Source organism: Eurosta solidaginis, chromosome 3, assembly GCF_040869045.1.
Source record: "Eurosta solidaginis isolate ZX-2024a chromosome 3, ASM4086904v1, whole genome shotgun sequence".
Lineage (NCBI taxonomy): Eukaryota > Metazoa > Arthropoda > Insecta > Diptera > Tephritidae > Eurosta > Eurosta solidaginis.
Genome location: NC_090321.1, coordinates 153,021,038 through 153,040,718, shown reverse-complemented (window position 1 = coordinate 153,040,718; position 19,681 = coordinate 153,021,038). Strand labels below are relative to the sequence as shown.

Sequence of the window (19,681 nt, the reverse complement as noted above, 5' to 3'; positions counted from 1 at the left end):
TTGCAGCTCTGTTCGTGGCACTGAAAGGGCCTGCCGCGGAAATCTTACAGACTATTCCAGAGTACGAACGGAACAGTTATGACGCATTGATGGCTGCTGTAGAACGGCGATACGGAAGCGAACACAGGAAACAGATATTTCAAATAGAATTGCAAAACCGCTACCAAAAAGCTAACGAGACTTTGCAGGAGTTTGCTTCGGACATTGAAAGATTGGCTCATCTTGCAAATGCGGATGCACCCGTGGAATACACGGAAAGAGTGAAGATTCAGAGCTTTATAAATGGCATACGGGACGTCGAAACAAAGCGAGCTACATACGCAAACCCAAAGCCAACATTCGCAGAAACGGTGTCACAAGCTCTGATTCAGGAAACAGCGTCGCTTCTGTGTAAGCCAGTTTTCAAAGCACGCCGTGTGGAAGTAGAAAGGCCAGAGTGGGTAGACGCAATATTGGAGGCACTGAAAGGATCGCAAAAGCGAAGTGAAAAAGTTATCAAATGCTTCAAATGCGGGAAGTCCGGTCACATAGCACGTCATTGCGATCTTGGTCTTAATAGTTCCAACAATGTGGGTGGCCGTAAACGCAAAGCTGGAGGAGATGAGCAAGAGCGAGTAAGAGGTAGAGAGCTAGATCCAGCTATTGAATGCCCTGTGATATCTGTGTCGCAAATTGGAAGGAAATCAAGCAGTCTTACCGTCAGAGGGAATGTGGATGGCAAAGAACGAATACTGACTGTAGATACGGGCGCATCTCATTCCTTGATCCGATCTGACTTGGTCAACAGGAGAGTAAAACCGTTACCTGGAGCAAAGTTGCGTACGGTCACTGGCGAGTATAACCAAGTTCAGGGAGAAGTGATATGTGAAGTATTGATTGGGGAGGTCATGGTCCTACACAAATTTGTTGTGGCGGAGATTGTTGATGAAGTTATATTGGGAGTGGATTTCTTGGTTGACCATGACATCAAGATCGATATGCAGAGAAGGGTGATGCGTTGTGAGAACCAAGATGTGCCACTTAACTTTAGTTTGGAAAAAGGGTTCAGCAGTAATCGGGTACTGGTGGAGAAGACTCGACGAAGGCCACGAAATTCAAAGGTAAAGGTTGATGGAACAAATGGGCCAAACAAATCAAAACCGAAGGTACCTGTGAGAGAAACACTGGCATTGAAAAGCCCTAACGGACGTACTAAAACCAAGAAAGAATGCAATGGTGGTTTCAAGCCAAGGCACACTACTGTTGTGAAGCGTCGGAACGATACTGATTATGCAAAGGAAATCCGTCCAGCACAAGCTCTGCGAAGTAATTCTTCATTGGCCAAGAAACAGATTGCGAGGGAATGATCCAGAATAATGAGTAGTAAGATGGAACACAGGTACGACAGGGAAAATAATTCGCAAGGTTTCCGGAATGGAGATTTGGTACTGTTAAACAACCCTCACCGGCGGAAAGGTGTTCCAGCCCAATTTCGGTGCAGTTGGGAAGGCCCGTACAAAGTTGTGAAGAAGATCAGTGATACCATCTACCGCATACAAAGCATTGAGAAACCACGGAGTAGAAGAGTGGTACATTTGGCGATGCTAGCAGCGTTTAGATCGAGAGATTTGTCTGATCGGGACGATCAGACTTAGGTGGAGGACAGTGTCACGGATATTAGCATCCCTAAGCTATACCATCACTAAGGCGATGCTAAGCGATGTTCACGTCAATAATCAAATCATGTATACACATATATAAGGCAGCCGAGAGATGTCACACACATATGCATTTACTTATACGCCTATGTGTGTGCGAGAGACTGTAAACTACAAACTCACATACATCTGAGAGACGCTGAAAAGTAGAAAATTGTAAACAAGTAGAAACTATATGAGAACTATAAACACTCGAAATAGTTGGTAAGTTCTGGAAATAGAAGAGCCTAGATGTATGCAGCGTAAACTATAAAAGAGGCACAAGCGAGTAAAATGTAATTCAGTTTGATTTGAGTTGATCAGCAGTTACGACTAAGAAGATATCCAGCGAGCAATACCAGTATTATTTTGATTAGTGGAGTTTCATTTGAGCTATCAGTTTGGTTATTAAGCTATTCGTTGCACAGTTTGAGTGTTATTGTGAAGCATTTTAATAAAGGCCATTTTTCCATTATTCAATATTGGAGTTATTTATTCAACAGTTTAGCGATACGAACCTAGCAAAAGGGGCAAATAAGAGGATTTGCAGCAAATTCGTTACAATATAATTCATTCAGTCTAAAAGTGCATGCCTTCTTACAGATTAGTTAATATAGAAAACAATTCAAGCTTAAACTTACATATATAAGCTGTTATTAAAATTAAGAAAACTACTAAATCTATTTGCTAGATGTATAGTTATAGGTTCAGTCATAGCATAATTTGTTTTATGAGTTATTTCGATAAATAATCTATTATGCCGAAGATAACGCAGTGGAATATATGGAATGAACAAATTAGCAGAGCAATTCCTGCTAAAGTTTATTACCTTATAGGCATGCATGAGTGAGATAAAAGTTCTTCTGTAATGCAAAGGCTGAAGAACAAGCAATTTGTGCCTGCTGGTGTATCATGGGAGGCCGTCTGGCCAGTGAAGCATACGTAAAGCAATTTTTGCAAAAAAATTTTGAACTTTCTCAATATTATAGTAGTCAGATTCATAGAAAGGATTCCGTATTATTGAGCAATATTCAAGACCACTTCTGACCAAGGATATATAAAGTGCCTTCAACGTGTTAGGGTCTTTAAAGTCACTGGTGTTACTTCTACTGAACCCAACCATTGCAACAAATTTTGAAACATGAAGCCAATGTGACTAGAAAAAGAGAGTTTGGAGTCAAAAATGACACCCAAATCTTTGATCTCTTGACAACGATTAAAAGATTTAGCACATTGTTTGTAGATAAAAAGGTGGCAGTTGTCCTTTTGGAATAAGAGACAACGCAGCATTTATTTGCATTTAAAAATAAATTGTCTGCGCACCGTCCGGAAAAAGAGTCCAGATCAGATTGCAAGTTAGTGCAGTCAGAGCTATTACGGACCGTTAGAAATAGATAGACATCGTCCGCAAACATCAAATATTTTGCGAATTTGAGGCAAATCCTTTATAAAAATTAGCAATTAATAAAGGGCTACAATGGGTACCCTGCGGAATACCTGCTCCAATTGCCACATAGAGCTTCCTGTTCGATAGAATTTAAATTTATTTCTTGTTACACTGGACCACGAATTTCAAATTTTTCTCTTTACCAGAAACGCCGTTACGAAATTCGTATGTAAAATCACCCCCTGATTTCGAAAATTGAGTTCATTTTTGATTCTATGGTACCGTTTTTGAGATATTTGCAATTTATGAACGGGTCAAGCAATTGAAAAAAAGTTTACAGAATCGGCAAGACGATAATATTTGCTATAAATGCATCATACATTGTTTTTTACTCATCCATATAGTTTTCGAGATATTAGCTTATCATTTCAGATTTTTGTTTTTTTTTTATGAAAAAATATGAAAAAAATTACTTTTTGCGATGGCAGCATTCCAAAACTACAACTTTTTTTCCAGATATTTTTTCTTTACGCAAAGCTCTGTTTAATTAGAAAAAAGAAAAGCTACCATCGAAGAAAATCGATGCGAAACTACGTAAGTTATAAGCGATCAAATAAAAATACCCAGGTTGCGCAACTTCAATGTATGTATGCATACATATATTAAAGGTATAAAGTGCAAATGGGATATTATCCGGATAAACGAATAACACCATAACAATGATAATACTTTTTTTTTAAATAAATCAAATAGTACTTTTAATACTCGAATTGTTTTATAGTAGGTAGAGTGGTTGCATCGAAAGGAAGAGTGGTTGGGTTCGAAACCTGCTGTAGGCATGTAGTTATAAACATGTATTTCCGTCACTTATGGGTAAGTATGCAGGTAGATTTTCAGAATTATAAGACACAGAAAATTTTTAAAGCATACATCTAAAGCAGGTAGTATTCTCTTTTCTCGGCTTCGTATAAAAAGGAACCTTTCTGTCTAGGTAAAATTAGATTTTTTCAATTTTATTCTTGTTCCGAGTATAAATATGAGTTAATGCGCATTGAAACTTCATAAAATCTGCAAAGCTCGCCGGAGATAGTTCAGTTCATAAGCCAAATTTCAAAACCGTGATTTATTAAAAAAAATAAAATGAGTAAAAGGACGCGAGAATTTGAGTGTAATAACGATCCAGATATGTTCTGTTTCATGTGTGGCCAATATACTATCATAAGGCGACGAAGAGTGTTCTCAGATCATATCAAAACTTTATACTCCAAGTATTTTGGCATTGAACAACAAATAAAATTTGATACACCATAGATATGGAGAGAACCTACTTGCCATTCAATAGAGTGTTATATTTATTAAACAAAAGTACTTGGCATTGGAACATCAAGAAGAGTAACCTATGCCAGCGTACCTACAGTGATATTACCAGTACTACATTCAACGGCAATTGCGGATCTAGTTCCTTTGTCAACAGTAATATCTGAGTGCGGGGAATCAAGTTGTACTGAAATTCGCATGGGAAACGAGAGAAACGTTCTGTCACAAGCACAACTTAATGATTGGATAAGAGATTTGGAACTATCCAAGGAAAAGGCCGAGATCCACACTTCTCGTATGCAACAATTTAAATTTGTGTCATCCGATGTTAAGGTGATATATTTTAGAACTCGTCAGGAACCATTTTCCAAACACTATACCAAGAAAGACAGTATATGCTACTGCAACGACATTCCTGGTTTATTCAAAGAGTTTGGTCAAACATATGATTCAAAAGAGTGGCGATTGTTCATATACAGCAATAAACTGAGTTTAGAAGGCTGTATTATTGCGTATTGGTAACAAAAAGCCTTCTATCCCGATCGTAATGCATGTAATACAAAGGCAGTAAATACAAAGGAAACCTACGAGGAAATACAAAAACTACTCAAATTTATCAAATATCAAGAGCATGATTGGAAAATATGTTCTGATCTCAAAGTTGTTGCAATGCTATGCGGTCTACAAAGTGGCTACACCAAGCACTACTGCTTCCTCTGCAAGTGGGATAGCCGAGCTCGTAAGGACCACTACGTCAGAAAGGATTGGCCGGAAAGAGTCGAGTTTACCCTTCGTGTGGATAACATCAAATACACCCCTCTTGTCAAGAAAGAGAAAATCATACTTCCACCCTTACACATCAAGCTCGGTCTCATTAAAAACTTTGTTAAGGCTTTGGACAAAGAAGGCGAAGCATTCGACTATTTGAAAACAATTTTTCCAGATATTTCTGAAGCCAAGATAAATGAAGGTGTTTTTGTTGGACCACAAATAAAAAAGTTGATCAACAATAATCAATTCAAAGGACTACTCTCATCAGTTGAGGCAGCAGCGTGGGAATCCTTTGAAAATGTCGTTGCTTCTTTTCTCAGTAGACACAAAAGCCCTAACTACGAGCAGATAGTGAACGACTTAGTCAATAATTATGCGAAAATGGGTAGATATTAAAGGCTTATTAAAATTAATTTCCCAAAATTCTATAACTTGTTTACCTAACTAATATTTTCTTTCCAGGCGTAAACATGTCTTTAAAAATTTACTTTCTGCACTCACATTTGAGCTTTTTCCGGCAAATCTTGGCGACGAAGGTGACGAACATGGCGTAAGGTTTCATCAGCAAATGAAATTAACTGAGAATCGATATCAAGGATTCTGGGACGTCGCAATGATGGGTGATTACTGCTGGTTTCTCATAAGAGAAACCGATCCTAAACTGAATAAGCGTCAAAGTAGAACACATAATTATTTCGACTACATAGTAAAATCAAATTAAGATAAAGATTGTTAGAATATAGTATAAACATAAATAAATTAAAAAAAAAAAGTTAAAAATATGGGTAATTTCATTCATAAATTGAACTTTTAACTAAATAGAAACGCGCAACCTGGGTATTTTTAATTGATCGCTTATAACTTACGAAGTTTTGCATCGATTTTCTTCAATGATAGCTTATCTTTTTTCTAATTAAACAGAGCTTTTCGTACAGAAAAAATATCTGAAAAACAGTTGTGGTTTTAGAATGCTGCCCTCGCAAAGGGTAATTTTTTTCATATTTTTTCATAAAAAAAAAAACCAAAAATTTGAAATGATAAGCTAATATCTCAAAAACTATCTGGTTGAGCAAAAACAATGTATGATGCATTTATAGCAAATTTTATCGTCTTTCCTATTCTGTAAACTTTGCAATTGCTTGACACGTTCGTGAGATATACGTAATTAAAGTGAGCAATCTTTTTGGTTTTTTCGAATAACGGTAAATTGCAAATATCTCAAAAACGGTACCATAGAATCAAAAATGAACTCGATTTTCGAAATCAGGGAGTGGTTTAAAATACGAATTTCATAACGGCGTCTCTGGTAAATTTTGGCCGTCGACCAGTGTTATTAGTAATGTTATAAAGTGGGTTTTCGCAAAGATCTTACGTAATATATGTATTCGCCTAAGATCCCTTAAGACAGACCTGGACAAAGAAATCAACCAAATTTTTTAAATGATATTGATATCATGATACAAAAAATGGAGGTAATTCCATTTAGTGTGACGTTAGCCATTTGAATTTTGCGGGGATAATAACAAGTTCACCAAAAACAAACTACCAGGTTGAAAAATGTTACGAATTTTTCTACTTTTAAGGGATTTCATATTAATGGATGCGACATATTTTTATAGTTATTTTAAATAAAAAAAAAAAAAAGTAAGGACGGGACTGTCTTCGGCTGTGCCGAAGACTTCATACCTTTCATGAATGGGGCTGAACAATAATCTTATCCCGTTCCTAATCTCCAAATAATCGGATGTACAAGATAAGAAATATATAGTGAAACGATTTTTAAGATAAATATACAATAAAAAACGGCAAAAAACCCCTTATCTGAACGATCGGTTGTATAGGATAGGTATATACTATATACATATAGCTCCGATCAAAGTGATTTTTTCAGGAAATCTTCTATGATATATTAGAATAAATATCACCAAGTTTAACGTTTTTATATTGGAAATTAAGGGAGAAATGGCTAAAAATCTTTCTATCTGAACGATCGGTATATATAGCTCCGATCGAAATTAATTTTTCAAATAAAGACCATTTTGCATTATTGAATATTGGAGTTATTTATTCAACACTTTAGCGATTCGAACGTTAGCAGAAGGTGGAAAAAGCGGAGTTTCCCTAAATTCGTTACAGTATTATGTGTTCCAAATATGGAGCAAATCGGACCACAAATACGATCTTTTTGAATATCTCGATCATTGCGTCACCTAGCGGCGATTTTTTTCACAGGCCGACTTCTATTCGTGCAAGTATTATGTGTTCCAAATATGAGCCAAATCGGACCACAAATACGATATCTCGTTCCTTGCGCCACCTAGCGGCGATTTTTCACAGGCCGCTTTCTATTCATGCATGTAATATTTGTTCGAAATATGAGCCAAATCGGACATCATAGGTCGCTTTCTATTCATGTATGTATTATGTGTTCTAAATATGAGCCAAATCGGATCACAGATACGATTTTTTGAATATCTCGATCCTTGCGTCACCTAGCTGCAGTTTTTTTCACAGGCCGCTTTCTATTCATGCATGTATTATGTGTTCCAAATATGAGCCAAATCGGACCACAAATATGATTTTTTTGAATATCTCGATCCTTGCGTCACCTAGCTGCAATTTTTTTCATATGTCGCTTTCTATTCATGTATGTATTATGTGTTTTTAATATGAACTAATTCGAACCACAAATACGATTTTTTGAAATATTTCGATCCATGCGCCACCTATCGAAGTTTTTTTCTTACTATTGCATTGTCATCGGTTTCTGAACTATATTCCAAGTTTCAAGCTTGTAGCTTGTCGGGAAGTTGCTTAAATTTCAATTATAAAATTTGTGCCTGTAATAAATTTAATATGACACTGGGTGTCACGCAACCTTGTGGCTGGTTATCTGGGTCTCCTTGAAATAATTCTTACTCGAGTGACAGTCTAGTCGTTTTCTGTTATAATTTTTTCATTATTAATAATTTCGTGAACTGAAATATTCGGATTCTCAAAAATAAAATATCAATTTAAATAAGATTACATTTTCAGGTGTGGGGTGAAAAATAAACGCAACCCACACAACCTGACCGAATTTAATTATTAGCAAAAGCATGAATCGCATGACGCGCAACCAAATAATGTTGGCACTATCAGAAAAGGTGTGCCATTCGATAATGAAGCAACCTTAGTGCAACTATGTGCACTCCATGAAAAGGTACACCGAGGATTGCCGCTACAGACAGCAGCACATCAGCAGGCAACATATTTTCAACAACCAGAAGTGGTACAGCAGTCAGAAGACCTGCAACAGTTAGCAGACAGAAGGCCCACAGCAGTCAGCAGGACCGTAGCAGTCAACATTTCTTCGACAGCCAGAAGCTATACTGAAGTCACCAGACCTACAATAGTTTCCGGGGAACTGCCGTCCGTAGATAATCCACAGCAGATAGCTGCATCATGCCCGGTGTCGAATGAGGATGTTTTGGAGGGCGAAACATCATTAGCATCCGTTGTCCGTCAACGCTTACAAGAGGCAGCGGAGGAGGAGGAAATCGCCAGCTAGCCATAGCACGCAAACGGCAGGAGCTGGAAATGTTGCAGAAGGAGTTCAGTTCAATTTTTTTTTTTGTTATAGATCTAGCCGTACTGGATGCTATGATGGCGAAATTTGATGGTTGAGAGTTGCAAGATATACCGAAGTGGGTCAGCGATTTAGAAAACGTTTTTGAGGCATATAATTACATCGAACGGGATAAGTTGGTGGCAGCGCGCCACTTAATGTCAGGACAGGCGAAACGATTTGTATCCATTTTGACCGTACGGTCATATTGTGAGCTCAAATTTGCATTGCTGGAAGAGTATGAGAGGGCATTCTCAATGCAAGATGTATTTGCCCAGTTAAGAATGCGCACAATGAAACCCAACGAAACGCCACGTTAGTACGTCATCGAGATGCAGCTTATCGCCTGTCGAGTTAATATTCCGGAGTTCGAATTGATCGATATAATAATCGATGGACTTCAAGATAAATCAACTCAAGTATCGATGTTATATAGTGCAACCAACATAGCAGAACTTAAAATGTTGATGGAGCGATATGAGAAGAGAAAACGAATCAAGTTACAACCACCGACTACAGTGGCCATGGTCAGTAGGCAGAAAGAAGAAATAGTGGCTGGCGGCACTCAAAACAGCGTAGTTAAGCAGGATAAAGTTCGCTGTTTCAACTGTTTTGCATATGGGCATTATCAAAGCGCTTGTACTGATCCCAAACGCAACCCAAATTCTTGTTTCATTTGTAATGAGGTGGGTCACACCAGATTTTAATGCCCAAAAAAAAAAGGGACCAGCGGTGTAGCAGCGGCAGTAGAATTAGTTGGTGAACCAGAGGAAGGGTCAGAAGATCATTCGGTGTATAAAGTGATGGAGCAGTTATCAGTTAAAAATTGGGTGAGTGTTGCCTTTTGTTTACAAGATAAGTGCACTGAATCAATAAAACGTTATGTTCTTTTTGACACCGGCAGTCCGGTTAGCTTTGTGCAGAAGTCGATCTTGCCTTTTGCTCTTGAGGATAAACAGCAAGTTACAGAATATCGCGGTATTGGAAACAAACGGTTAAACGCATATGGGGTTGTTAAATGTAGAGTTTTTTTTAATGGTGGCATATTTGACCAACATTTTTTGATTTTACCTGATGTCCAAGGAATAGTACCATGGTTATTTGGGCGAGACCTCTTAACCCGTATGGGTATTTATTTATATAAAACTATTAATTTAAAATATAGTAAAAATGAATTGTTTTCTTTGCGAAATAAAACCGAATTTAATAAACTTAATGTTATCGTTATCAGTGCACTTAAATTGTTTAACATCTTCAGAAACTTAAATTCTATTTTGGTAAAGACTGCACCCAGCGATACACATTTTCTGGGAAAAATTGAAAAGGAATCGGCGTTGATTGAGATTGCTGATATGTCAGAGAGAAAGATAGACATGGGATTATATGACTTAGATATGCAATTGACCGAGACAGATGCTAACCTAATACAAAATATTATTATTAAAGACTATGTAGAAGTGGCAGAAGGTAAAATGCTGGATGGATATTGTATGAAGATTTCGTTAAAAAATGACTCTCCAGTGTATAGTGTTCCACGCAGATTGTCGTTTAAAAAGAAAAGTGAAGTACAAGAAGTAATTGACAGTTTATTATCACAGGGTATTATAAAACCTAGCGATTCTCCCTATGCCTAACCAATAGTTCTAGTTAGAAAAAAAAAACGGAAAGTTGCGTATGTGTGTTGATTATCGAGAATTGAACAAGATTACCATAAAGGACAGGTTTCCCTTACCTTTAATCGAGGATTGCTTAGGATATATGTCAGGCAAAAGCTTCTTTAGTACATTAGACTTACGGAATGCATATCATCACATTCCGATGCATGTAGACTCAATACCTTTGACAGCCTTCATGACACCAATGGGACAATATGAATACAACTTTGTGCCGTTTGGACTTACTAATGCCCCAGCTGTTTTCCAAAGACTTGTAAATCAAGTACTAAAGCCGTTGATTAATCGCGGGGAAGATGTTGTTTATTTAGATGACATTTTAGTTGCCACAGAAACCATTGAGAAGCATGGAGAAGTGTTAGGACGAGTGTTAAGGCTACTAGCCTGTAAATTCGCCTATCAGGAGCTGGAATATCTAGGATACAGGATAAGTAATAAGGGTATACGACCTAGTCAGAGACAAGTAGAAGCTATTAGAAGCTATAAGGAGCCACAGACTGCGAAAGAAGTACAACGGTTTCTTGGATTGTTTTCTTATTTTAGGCGATTTATTCCAAATTTTTCACGAACAGCTAAACCGCTCAGTAGATTGTTGGGTAAAGATATTCGGTTTGAATGGCCAATTGAGTGCAAGGGGGCTTTTCAGACCCTAAAGAGCAAACTTTTAGAGTCACCTGTTTTAGGTGTGTTCGATCCGAACCGTGAAACAGAGCTGCATACAGATGCCAGTGCGTATGGATATGGGGCTGTCTTACTTCAGAAGCAGACCGATGAAAAGTTTCACCCAATAGCTTATTTCTCAAGAAGCACCACGGATGCTGAATCACGCTACCATAGTTTTGAGTTGGAGACGTTGGCAATAGTTACGGCTTTGGAAAGATTTAGAGTGTTTCTCCATGGAACTCCTTTTACTATTGTGACAGATTGCAACTCATTAGTATTAGCACTCAGTAAAAAGCAAATCAAATCACGTATTGCTCGATGGTCCCTAGCTTTGGTAGAATTCGACTTTAAGATTAGGCATCGGCCAGGAGAACAAATGGCGCATGTAGATGCTCTAAGCAGATCAATATGTGTAAATGCAGTTGAAGAAAGTGAGGTTGACGTGAACTTACAACTAACTCAAATGAGAGATCCAGGAATTAATGAGTTAAAAAATGAATTAGAAGAGACTGAGGTGCAGGGATTTGATATGGAGAATGGACTGGTGTTCTATGTGGAGAACGGTAAACGACAGCTCTATGTACCTAGGGAGATGGAGAATAATGTGATTCGACTTATACATGGAACTGACGGACATTTAGCGGTAGATAAATGTTTCGATCAAATTAAGAAACATTATTGGTTTCCTGCAATGAGAAAGAAGATAAAGACATTTCTTGCAAATTGTTTAAAATGTATATACTATTCTGGCCGGTGTAGAAACAATCAGAGATGTCTTTATAGTATTCAGAAGAAACCCGAACCATGGGATACACTCCATATCGATCATTTTGGTCCTTTAGAGACAGTCAAATCGAAGCACAGACATGTTTTGGTAGATGTCGATTCATTTACTAAGTTTGTTAAACTATACGGCGTAAATACTAGTGAAAAAGAGGCCATATGTGCATATACAAGAATGAAGACAATTCTGTAGGCAAAAATAAGAAGCTTGCTCCCAAGTATAAAGGTGCTTATGTCATTCACAAACAATTAGAGCACGACCGTTATGTGGTGACCGATATAGAGAATTGCCAGTTAACTCAGATTCCTTATAGTAGTGCCATTGACTCCAGTAGGCTTCGACGTTGGGTGCAGTCCATCCCGAGTGGTGGAATTTTGGGACAGGAAGGCGACAACTCTATTGATCAAGAAGAAGAATTTATTGATTTGCAATGTAATGATGATGAGTGTATTGACCTTGCGCATTTGAAGGAGCACCAGGTTGGATCACCAGAATCAATCGCGGTCGATTGTTTGTCAGGTTAAGGCCGAATTGCAATAAATTTAATATGACACTGGGTGTCACGCAACCTTGTGGCTGGTTATCTGGGTCTCCTTGAAATAATTCTTACTCGAGTGACAGTCTAGTCGTTTTCTGTTATAATGTTATTCAGCAAATGTGTTCAGAATTCACATTTTTACTCTCCAAAACTCCAATCAGTGTATTTCTGTGCTTAAATTGTGTTAAAATTTTTGGTGTGGTGAAAGTGACCTACTAGAATTTTGTTACGCTTCACTGCTTTCCACCGAAGTTCGCACATGCAATATCTTTATATTCAAAAATTTTCGACGAAACTAAACTGAATACAGCGCTAAAGAAAACCCGATGATAAACGAAGTATACAGTGTATTACACACGAAACCAACATGCTACTTAGTTAAAGCGACTATGACATCAGTTTATACCATATATGTAATACATCTATATCACTACTACTGAACTGTGCAGCCTGTCAAACATTACAGTACAGGTATACAACGAGAGAAGGAGACAAAATCTCAAGGCTGTCGTTAAATTTTTGTAAAAATGGGTCTTAAATATATATTCACTTTAAATTATTCTTAAAAACGTTTAAAGAAATGCTTGTTGGATGTATGTTTAAGTATATTTTTATGCATGTATATTTGAATTTTTTTCATTTCAAAAATATGAATTCTTCGCCTTGTTTTTTTTTAATATTTATGTAAATAATGTACTTTGTATGGCTGCAGCCCATGTTTAAATAATAAATACATCAAGCCTTGTATTGTATTTGTTGGCCTTTTCATTGTTTAATGGACTTAACTGAGATTTTATAACATTTAGTATGCAGAAGTTGGGTAAAGGAAATAGTGACCCGTTGTACCCATTTAATACTTTTTTTACACACGCTACTACAATTCACTAACACTAACAAAGTCCGCGCATGCGCAGAACATACATTTGCACAGTTTCAGCAAATAATGATTGACCGAAAATTTGCACATTAGGAAGATAGGAAGGTATTGATATAGAAGTATTATATATATGGTTTATATTCAACAATGTCATATATGTATGGGACATATGTGTTGCGGGGCACTCGTATGTATTTTCTATTTTATGTGCTAGTCACTCATAGTATTTGTCTGTACTTGACTAAGTGCACATTTAGACACAATTTTTTGGCTCATTACTAAGTGCACTAATTTTATTAGTACTCAAAGCAGACCTCTGATCGGTACGCAATATTCGAATAATAAGGAAAATAATTCGAATAAATGAAAGGGAATAAACGAATAAAAAGTTCGAATAAGTATTATTCGAATTATTTTAAACGAAAATTGTTATTCCTTTATTCGAATAACGTTTGTTCGAATATAATTCCATCACTATTTTATACCCTTTAGTGCCTCGTTCGCATTCTTCTAATATCTAGACAGCCTTCTAGAACAGCTGCTTATTTATTTCTCTTTTATGAATCTGGTATTTACATTTGTCTTCTAATTATAAGCATGTGTATGTGTGAGTAATAACTTCTGCTCTTAATTGATGACTACATGTGTATATGTAAAATAATCTCTTCGCTGTTTGCATGTATGTACATATGTATGTGTGGCTGCTTGCTTTGATGTTTACATCAGGGCCATTCAAAACTGAAAGTGCATCCGTATTAGTGAGAGCGCAATCGTCGCGATGATCGTGCGGGTGAATTGATTTTTCATTTAGTCGCTTACTAGCAAGCAACGAGTTAACAACAAGCATGTGTATCGCGCATAATTTTTCATACATATTTTGATACCGATCTGCCGATACCCACCACTGATGTTGCTACGCCAAGTGCCAAGCGACGACTAACTCAATTAACGACGACAGAGCGAATCATATGCGTGTGAATTGAGAGGGCACAATTGTGCTATGAAATGAATGGCCCTGGTTTACATTCTGTTGTGTGGTTGCTTATTTTGCTGTTGTGCATTTTCTTACTAGCAGCACAGTGACGCATCAAATTTGCTAACATTCGGCACAATATAGTAATTAATTTTTATTGTTGGTTTTATAAAATATGTTATTAATATCATAAATAAGTAATTTGTTTAAATATTTTAGTTTGTTTTGGATAAAAAAATATTTTTCGATGATTATTTTAATTAAGGAATACAGAAACATCTTTAATTGTTTTGGACAACGAAAAAATAATTTTTTAATTCGTTCGAATTAAAAAGTTGCATTATTTATTAACTTTTGATCAAAAGGGTATATTTTTATCACTTGAAAGCTTGCATCACTACAAGCTCTATGCATGTAAATAACAAATAAAAAAATATATAAAAAAAAATTAAAGCTTAAACAGTTTTTTCTTGTTTTGGATAAACGAAAGAAATAAAAAGATACTCTTTTAGAATTCAGCTCGTAATGTCTACGATTTAATTGTTTTTTATAATCTTTTTAGAGCGCCAGATTTTATCAAAAGCAGCAATGTATGTATTGAATGGTATAATGGTATAATCAATATATTACCAACGATGTTTAAAAACAGCGATTTTCAAAAGGTTTGTAATGAGTTTCTGCTAATAGCTCTTTACCAAGTAATGTAAGTATATTAATATATTGTTATAACATCGATTTGCATTTATTATACTGTACAACACTCGGTTGTGTATTAGACCAAATCAATTTTTCTGAAGTGATTTATCCATAGGCAAACAAGTAGTTTCTCCAATTTTCGAAGTTAGCCTCCAGGAAAAAGATATTGACTTTCGAAGTTATATTTTTTCATTTATTGTGTTTAAAAAAATAAAAATTATAAATTTCAATCGCAGTTCCATGAAGTAGAGCCACGCACTATCAAAATCAAAAAATAGAAAAACTTGGGAATCTGTATATTCAAAGTTTTTTTCTATTACTATTCTTGACCAAGTTTATGTTATTATTGCTGATCTATGACTCTTTGGTAACTACACGAAAAAAAATACTTTTTTTTCGATAGCCTTTATCGACTTGATCAGCGGCTAGTGATTTTTTTAGCCGAGTTAAGTGAACCGAAAAAAAAATTGGCATTGCTTATCCATTCATCGGTCCATCCGTCAGCCTTTCTGTTTGAAGAGTCATCCTCACATGTTTCTTTGCTATGACTTTCATTCAAAGAATTGTATTGTGTGCATCTTTTGACCACCTGAATAAGACTCCTGCTAAAAATATTGTTACGAATATTAGCAAAACTAAGGGGTGCTGCTATCTCTAAGCCGATGCTAAGCAGTGACGTGAATTCACATCAATAATTCAATCATTATGTATCTACATAAACGAAACAATAATTGCGTCTACACATATGCACCATGTACGTATACGAGCAGCGGAGAATCAGTGCACAAACACATGCATATATCTGAGATACTCTTGAAAGTATGCAATGAGAGAAGCTATAAAATCGTGCAATTGTAGTTACAGCTGAGAAGTTTGAGAGCTGATGGCAACTAGTAGATTCTGGAAGCGCCTAGAAGATGCGAACGTTGAAATCAGAGAGTATAAAAGGCAGCAAATGTAGAGGCGCTGGAATTCAGTTTGAGTTGAGCTATCAAGCAGTTATTGATTAAGCACGCAATCTGTCGGGAAATAGTAGAGTTTCAATCAGTTTGGTTATTAAGCCATCTAGTTGCAAAGTATAAGTGTTATTGTGAAGTACTTTAATAAAGGCCATTTTTCCATTATTTAATATTGGAGTTATTTATTCAACAGTTTAGTGATTCGAACTTAGCAGAAGGGCAAATAAGAGGATTTGCAGCAAATTCGTTACAATTGGTGTAAGAAGAGGAATTGTTGAATAAATTCCGAAGATTCGGAATACAACTTGGACATGGCAAAGTTGAGTGAATTGACGACCCAGCAACTGAAGGAGGAGTTGGAAGTCCGTGGATTGGCTACTTCGGGCGATAAATCCCAGCTACAAAAACGACTAAGTGTAGCTATGATATTTGAAGGAATCTACAATGCTGAGGAGTATGTCTTTCATTATGATAGCGACAAAACAACAACAAAAATGGAAGAAAAAAACGAAACACCGCAGACAGTGATGAGCACAATATCTGTACAAACATCGACAATGGCATCTCAGCTGGAGTCACAGGAGGTACGCATTTCAGAAATGGCGTCGCAAATGTCATCTCAATTGGAAGAACAGAAGACATGTATGTCATCTCAACTGGAAGCGCAAGAGGCACGTATATCTGGAATGTCGACAAAAATTTCGGAACAGGTATCATCGCATTTCTTTGCGAAACTGGAAGAGCAGGATGCAAAAATTTTACAACTCGAGGACAAAATTGATGCCGAGATAGAAGCGTTGAAAGGTCTTATGCAACAGTTATAACTAAATCGCCCAGCTGTTCCAGCGACCAATCCGAAGGTAAAAACTCCATCTTTTGACGGCTCTGTTCCTTTCGAGGTATTCAAGCTTCAATTTGAGAAGACGTCAGCAGTGAACAACTGGAATGCTGAAGATAAAGTTGCTGCTCTATTCGTAGCATTGAAGAGGCCAGCAGCCGAAATCCTACAGAGACTGGTTTCGGACTGGTCGAATTTCAAAGTTTGAAAAACGTAATTTTTAGGCTTACCCTATTATAGCTGTAAAAATGTTTCTATTAGAGATATCCTTACATTCGATATGGCTTTTTAAAGGTAAAATATAGTAGTTTGTTTAAAAATAAATAATAAATCATATGGCGAGTATCTAGAATTAAAAACCTGGTACTGAAAATACGTAATTTTTATCCTTTTTTTGTCAATTTTAGCTGGCTCTAGCGTCTTCACTGTTTCAAGTAGCCACTCAAATTTTTTCAGAAATTAAGGGTACATATCCTACAAGAAAATAACTCATCCATCGGCTAGAAAAACCCACTCCTTATAGATAAATTATTATCTCGAAATTTGTAAGTTTTCAAAAATCGTGTTTTTCAGGCTCTAAAACGAACGTGTTTCTCAAGAGATAAAAATACGAATTTCTCATGGACTCCAGTCCTGACCTTTAGCTTTTAATACCTCAACATTTCTTTTTGTTATTTTCATACTAAGGGCCTCCGCTGATCGATTTTGTAAGGCATAATCTTACAATTTTTTATTTTTTTTTTTTTCAAACTAATTTATACGAACTATGTTTGAAAACTCATTTTATATAAAGTTCTATTAAATAAAGAGACACTAATTTTCGGTTCTGATTATGTTGTGAATCAGTTTTGTCATTTGAAATCACAGGTTAATATTTCGATTGGTCTAATTTTTTAAGTCGACTTAGGATGTTTTGACATGCGACCACTTATTTCTGTATGCACATTAGGGTAATTAATTGTCAATAAATAAGGACTAAAAAAGTGCTTGTATCAAGTAATTTCTCAACTTGTATACTTCGTTTTAACTAAACACTGTCAAATTAAAAAAAAATTACAAACAGCGGTTTTGAATAATTCCCGTATTTTTCGTTCATTTCTGCTGTTTTCGGAATCGTGTTTTCTGCCATAAACTAAAATTTTCACGGTCGTCGGAATTAATTAGTGAAGATGATATTAGTGAAAGCGATAAATACTTATTAATGAAACGAATTCAAGCAGTTTGTTTTAATAATATCTGTACCTATCATCATAAAAAATATGCCGATAACTATTTTTTTTTTTGTTTGGAAACCAATGCTGTGATCCATTGAATATCCATAAAACTCCTATTAAAAAGTCACTTAGAGAAATTACCATAACATTTTGTGAAAAAAACGAAAATTTGAATCTCAAACCGGGACGAGCAATTTGCTCACGCTGCACAGTGGCGCCTTTTGAGTTTTTTCTTTGCAAAAATCATAACTTTTGAACCAGATATTTCAAAAATTTAAAATGCAAATGAAAGCTCAGAATGTCACAGATACAGGGTGCTTCACAAAAATTCGTTTAAGTCGAAAATGTTTAGAAAAATGCAAAAACAAAATGTTTTTAGTAAAAATTAAAAAAAATAAAATGAGATTTGTCTTATCATGACGTATTTAAGCATTAAATAAGATAAACTAATGATTTTGATAAGATAGCGTGGCTGTGCCCACTTATGATAAAAAGTTGTATCTAAGTAATCACGTAACCAATAACTACCAAAATCGATAGACGTATTGTTTCTTTTAAATGGCAATACTCTTATAAAACTCTAATGTCCGTTTTTGGTGCCACAATAACAAGGTGCTTCAAAATTCATCGTAAAACTTTACATGTTTTTTTTTTTTAATTTACAAGCCAAATATGTATTTTATTAATAACTAAAAGTTATTGAAAGTGGTTCAATGAAATTTTATTTGAGCCAAAGATTAAACAGCCAACGAATTTTGGAAAAAGGGAGTGGCACTGCCCATTTATGCTAAAAAGTTTGATCTTAGTAACCGTTTTACCAATTTGTACCAAACTCGATAGACGTATTGATTTCTATAAAAATTTAATACTCGTTTGAAGGCGAAATGCCTAAGCTTTAAAAGAAATGCAATAACGAAAAGTATATATTAATAAATTACTAAATTAATTCTTTTTTTTTTGTAATAAAAAATTAACTTGTACACAGATATCTTATTTTTAAATAAAGTAACAAAATTGATTAGTAAATCTCGTTTTCATAGTTGTGATAAGAAGTGAGAAACTTATTTTATCTTAACATAGTCATCGTCACTGGAACATATATCTAACAAAGCAACCATTTCTGAGCTATACGCATCTGTAAGATCTTTTGTGTTCTTACATACCTCATAGATGATATGACTGGATCAGAAGAGATAGCTAACATGTTGAAAAGGTCTTCATTTTTCCAATTCGTGATACTTTGCAGGTGTTCATACATCTATATCTTTTGTAGTCCTTGTTCTTAGATTCTTGAGCTTCTTCAGACAATTCTCCTAATGGTAAGCACTGGTACTCTATTAAATCCATGTGCTAAAATTTTATGTACCGTTGGTGTAAGTTTCTTCTCAGGATACTTTTGATGCAGCAACTCTGTAGTTTTAGATGCATATTCTCCAAATTTAGGTCCATTAACTTTTTCATCCAATTTAAAATATTTAAAATTACTCCCAATCGTTTGACAATATCTCTATCAACTTCTGTTATGCGAGCAGTCACTTCATCGTTTACAAACAGTCAACTTTAAGGCCAATCTCTTTATAGAATGCATCCTGAATTATTTTTTTTTCTCCTGTTATGTTTCTCCTTACATGTTGTATTGTCGTCGAAAACTTCTCCTTGTTGTAGTAGTGTATAAGCCAGCTTCAAAACAAATTCCATACATCTTATC

The 19,681-nt window shown here is 35.8% G+C and overlaps 1 protein-coding gene across 3 annotated transcripts in view; it reads left to right on the top strand.

The window, feature by feature from the left end:
- LOC137244372 (uncharacterized) overlaps positions 1-19,681 on the top strand; it is a 445,511-nt gene that overhangs the window by 250,746 nt on the left and 175,084 nt on the right. For all 3 annotated transcript variants that reach the window (XM_067773299.1, XM_067773300.1, XM_067773301.1), the window contains one exon: positions 14,829-14,928. In XM_067773299.1, coding sequence (XP_067629400.1) covers positions 14,829-14,928 — 100 coding nt within the window. The remainder of the gene's footprint in view (positions 1-14,828; positions 14,929-19,681) is intronic.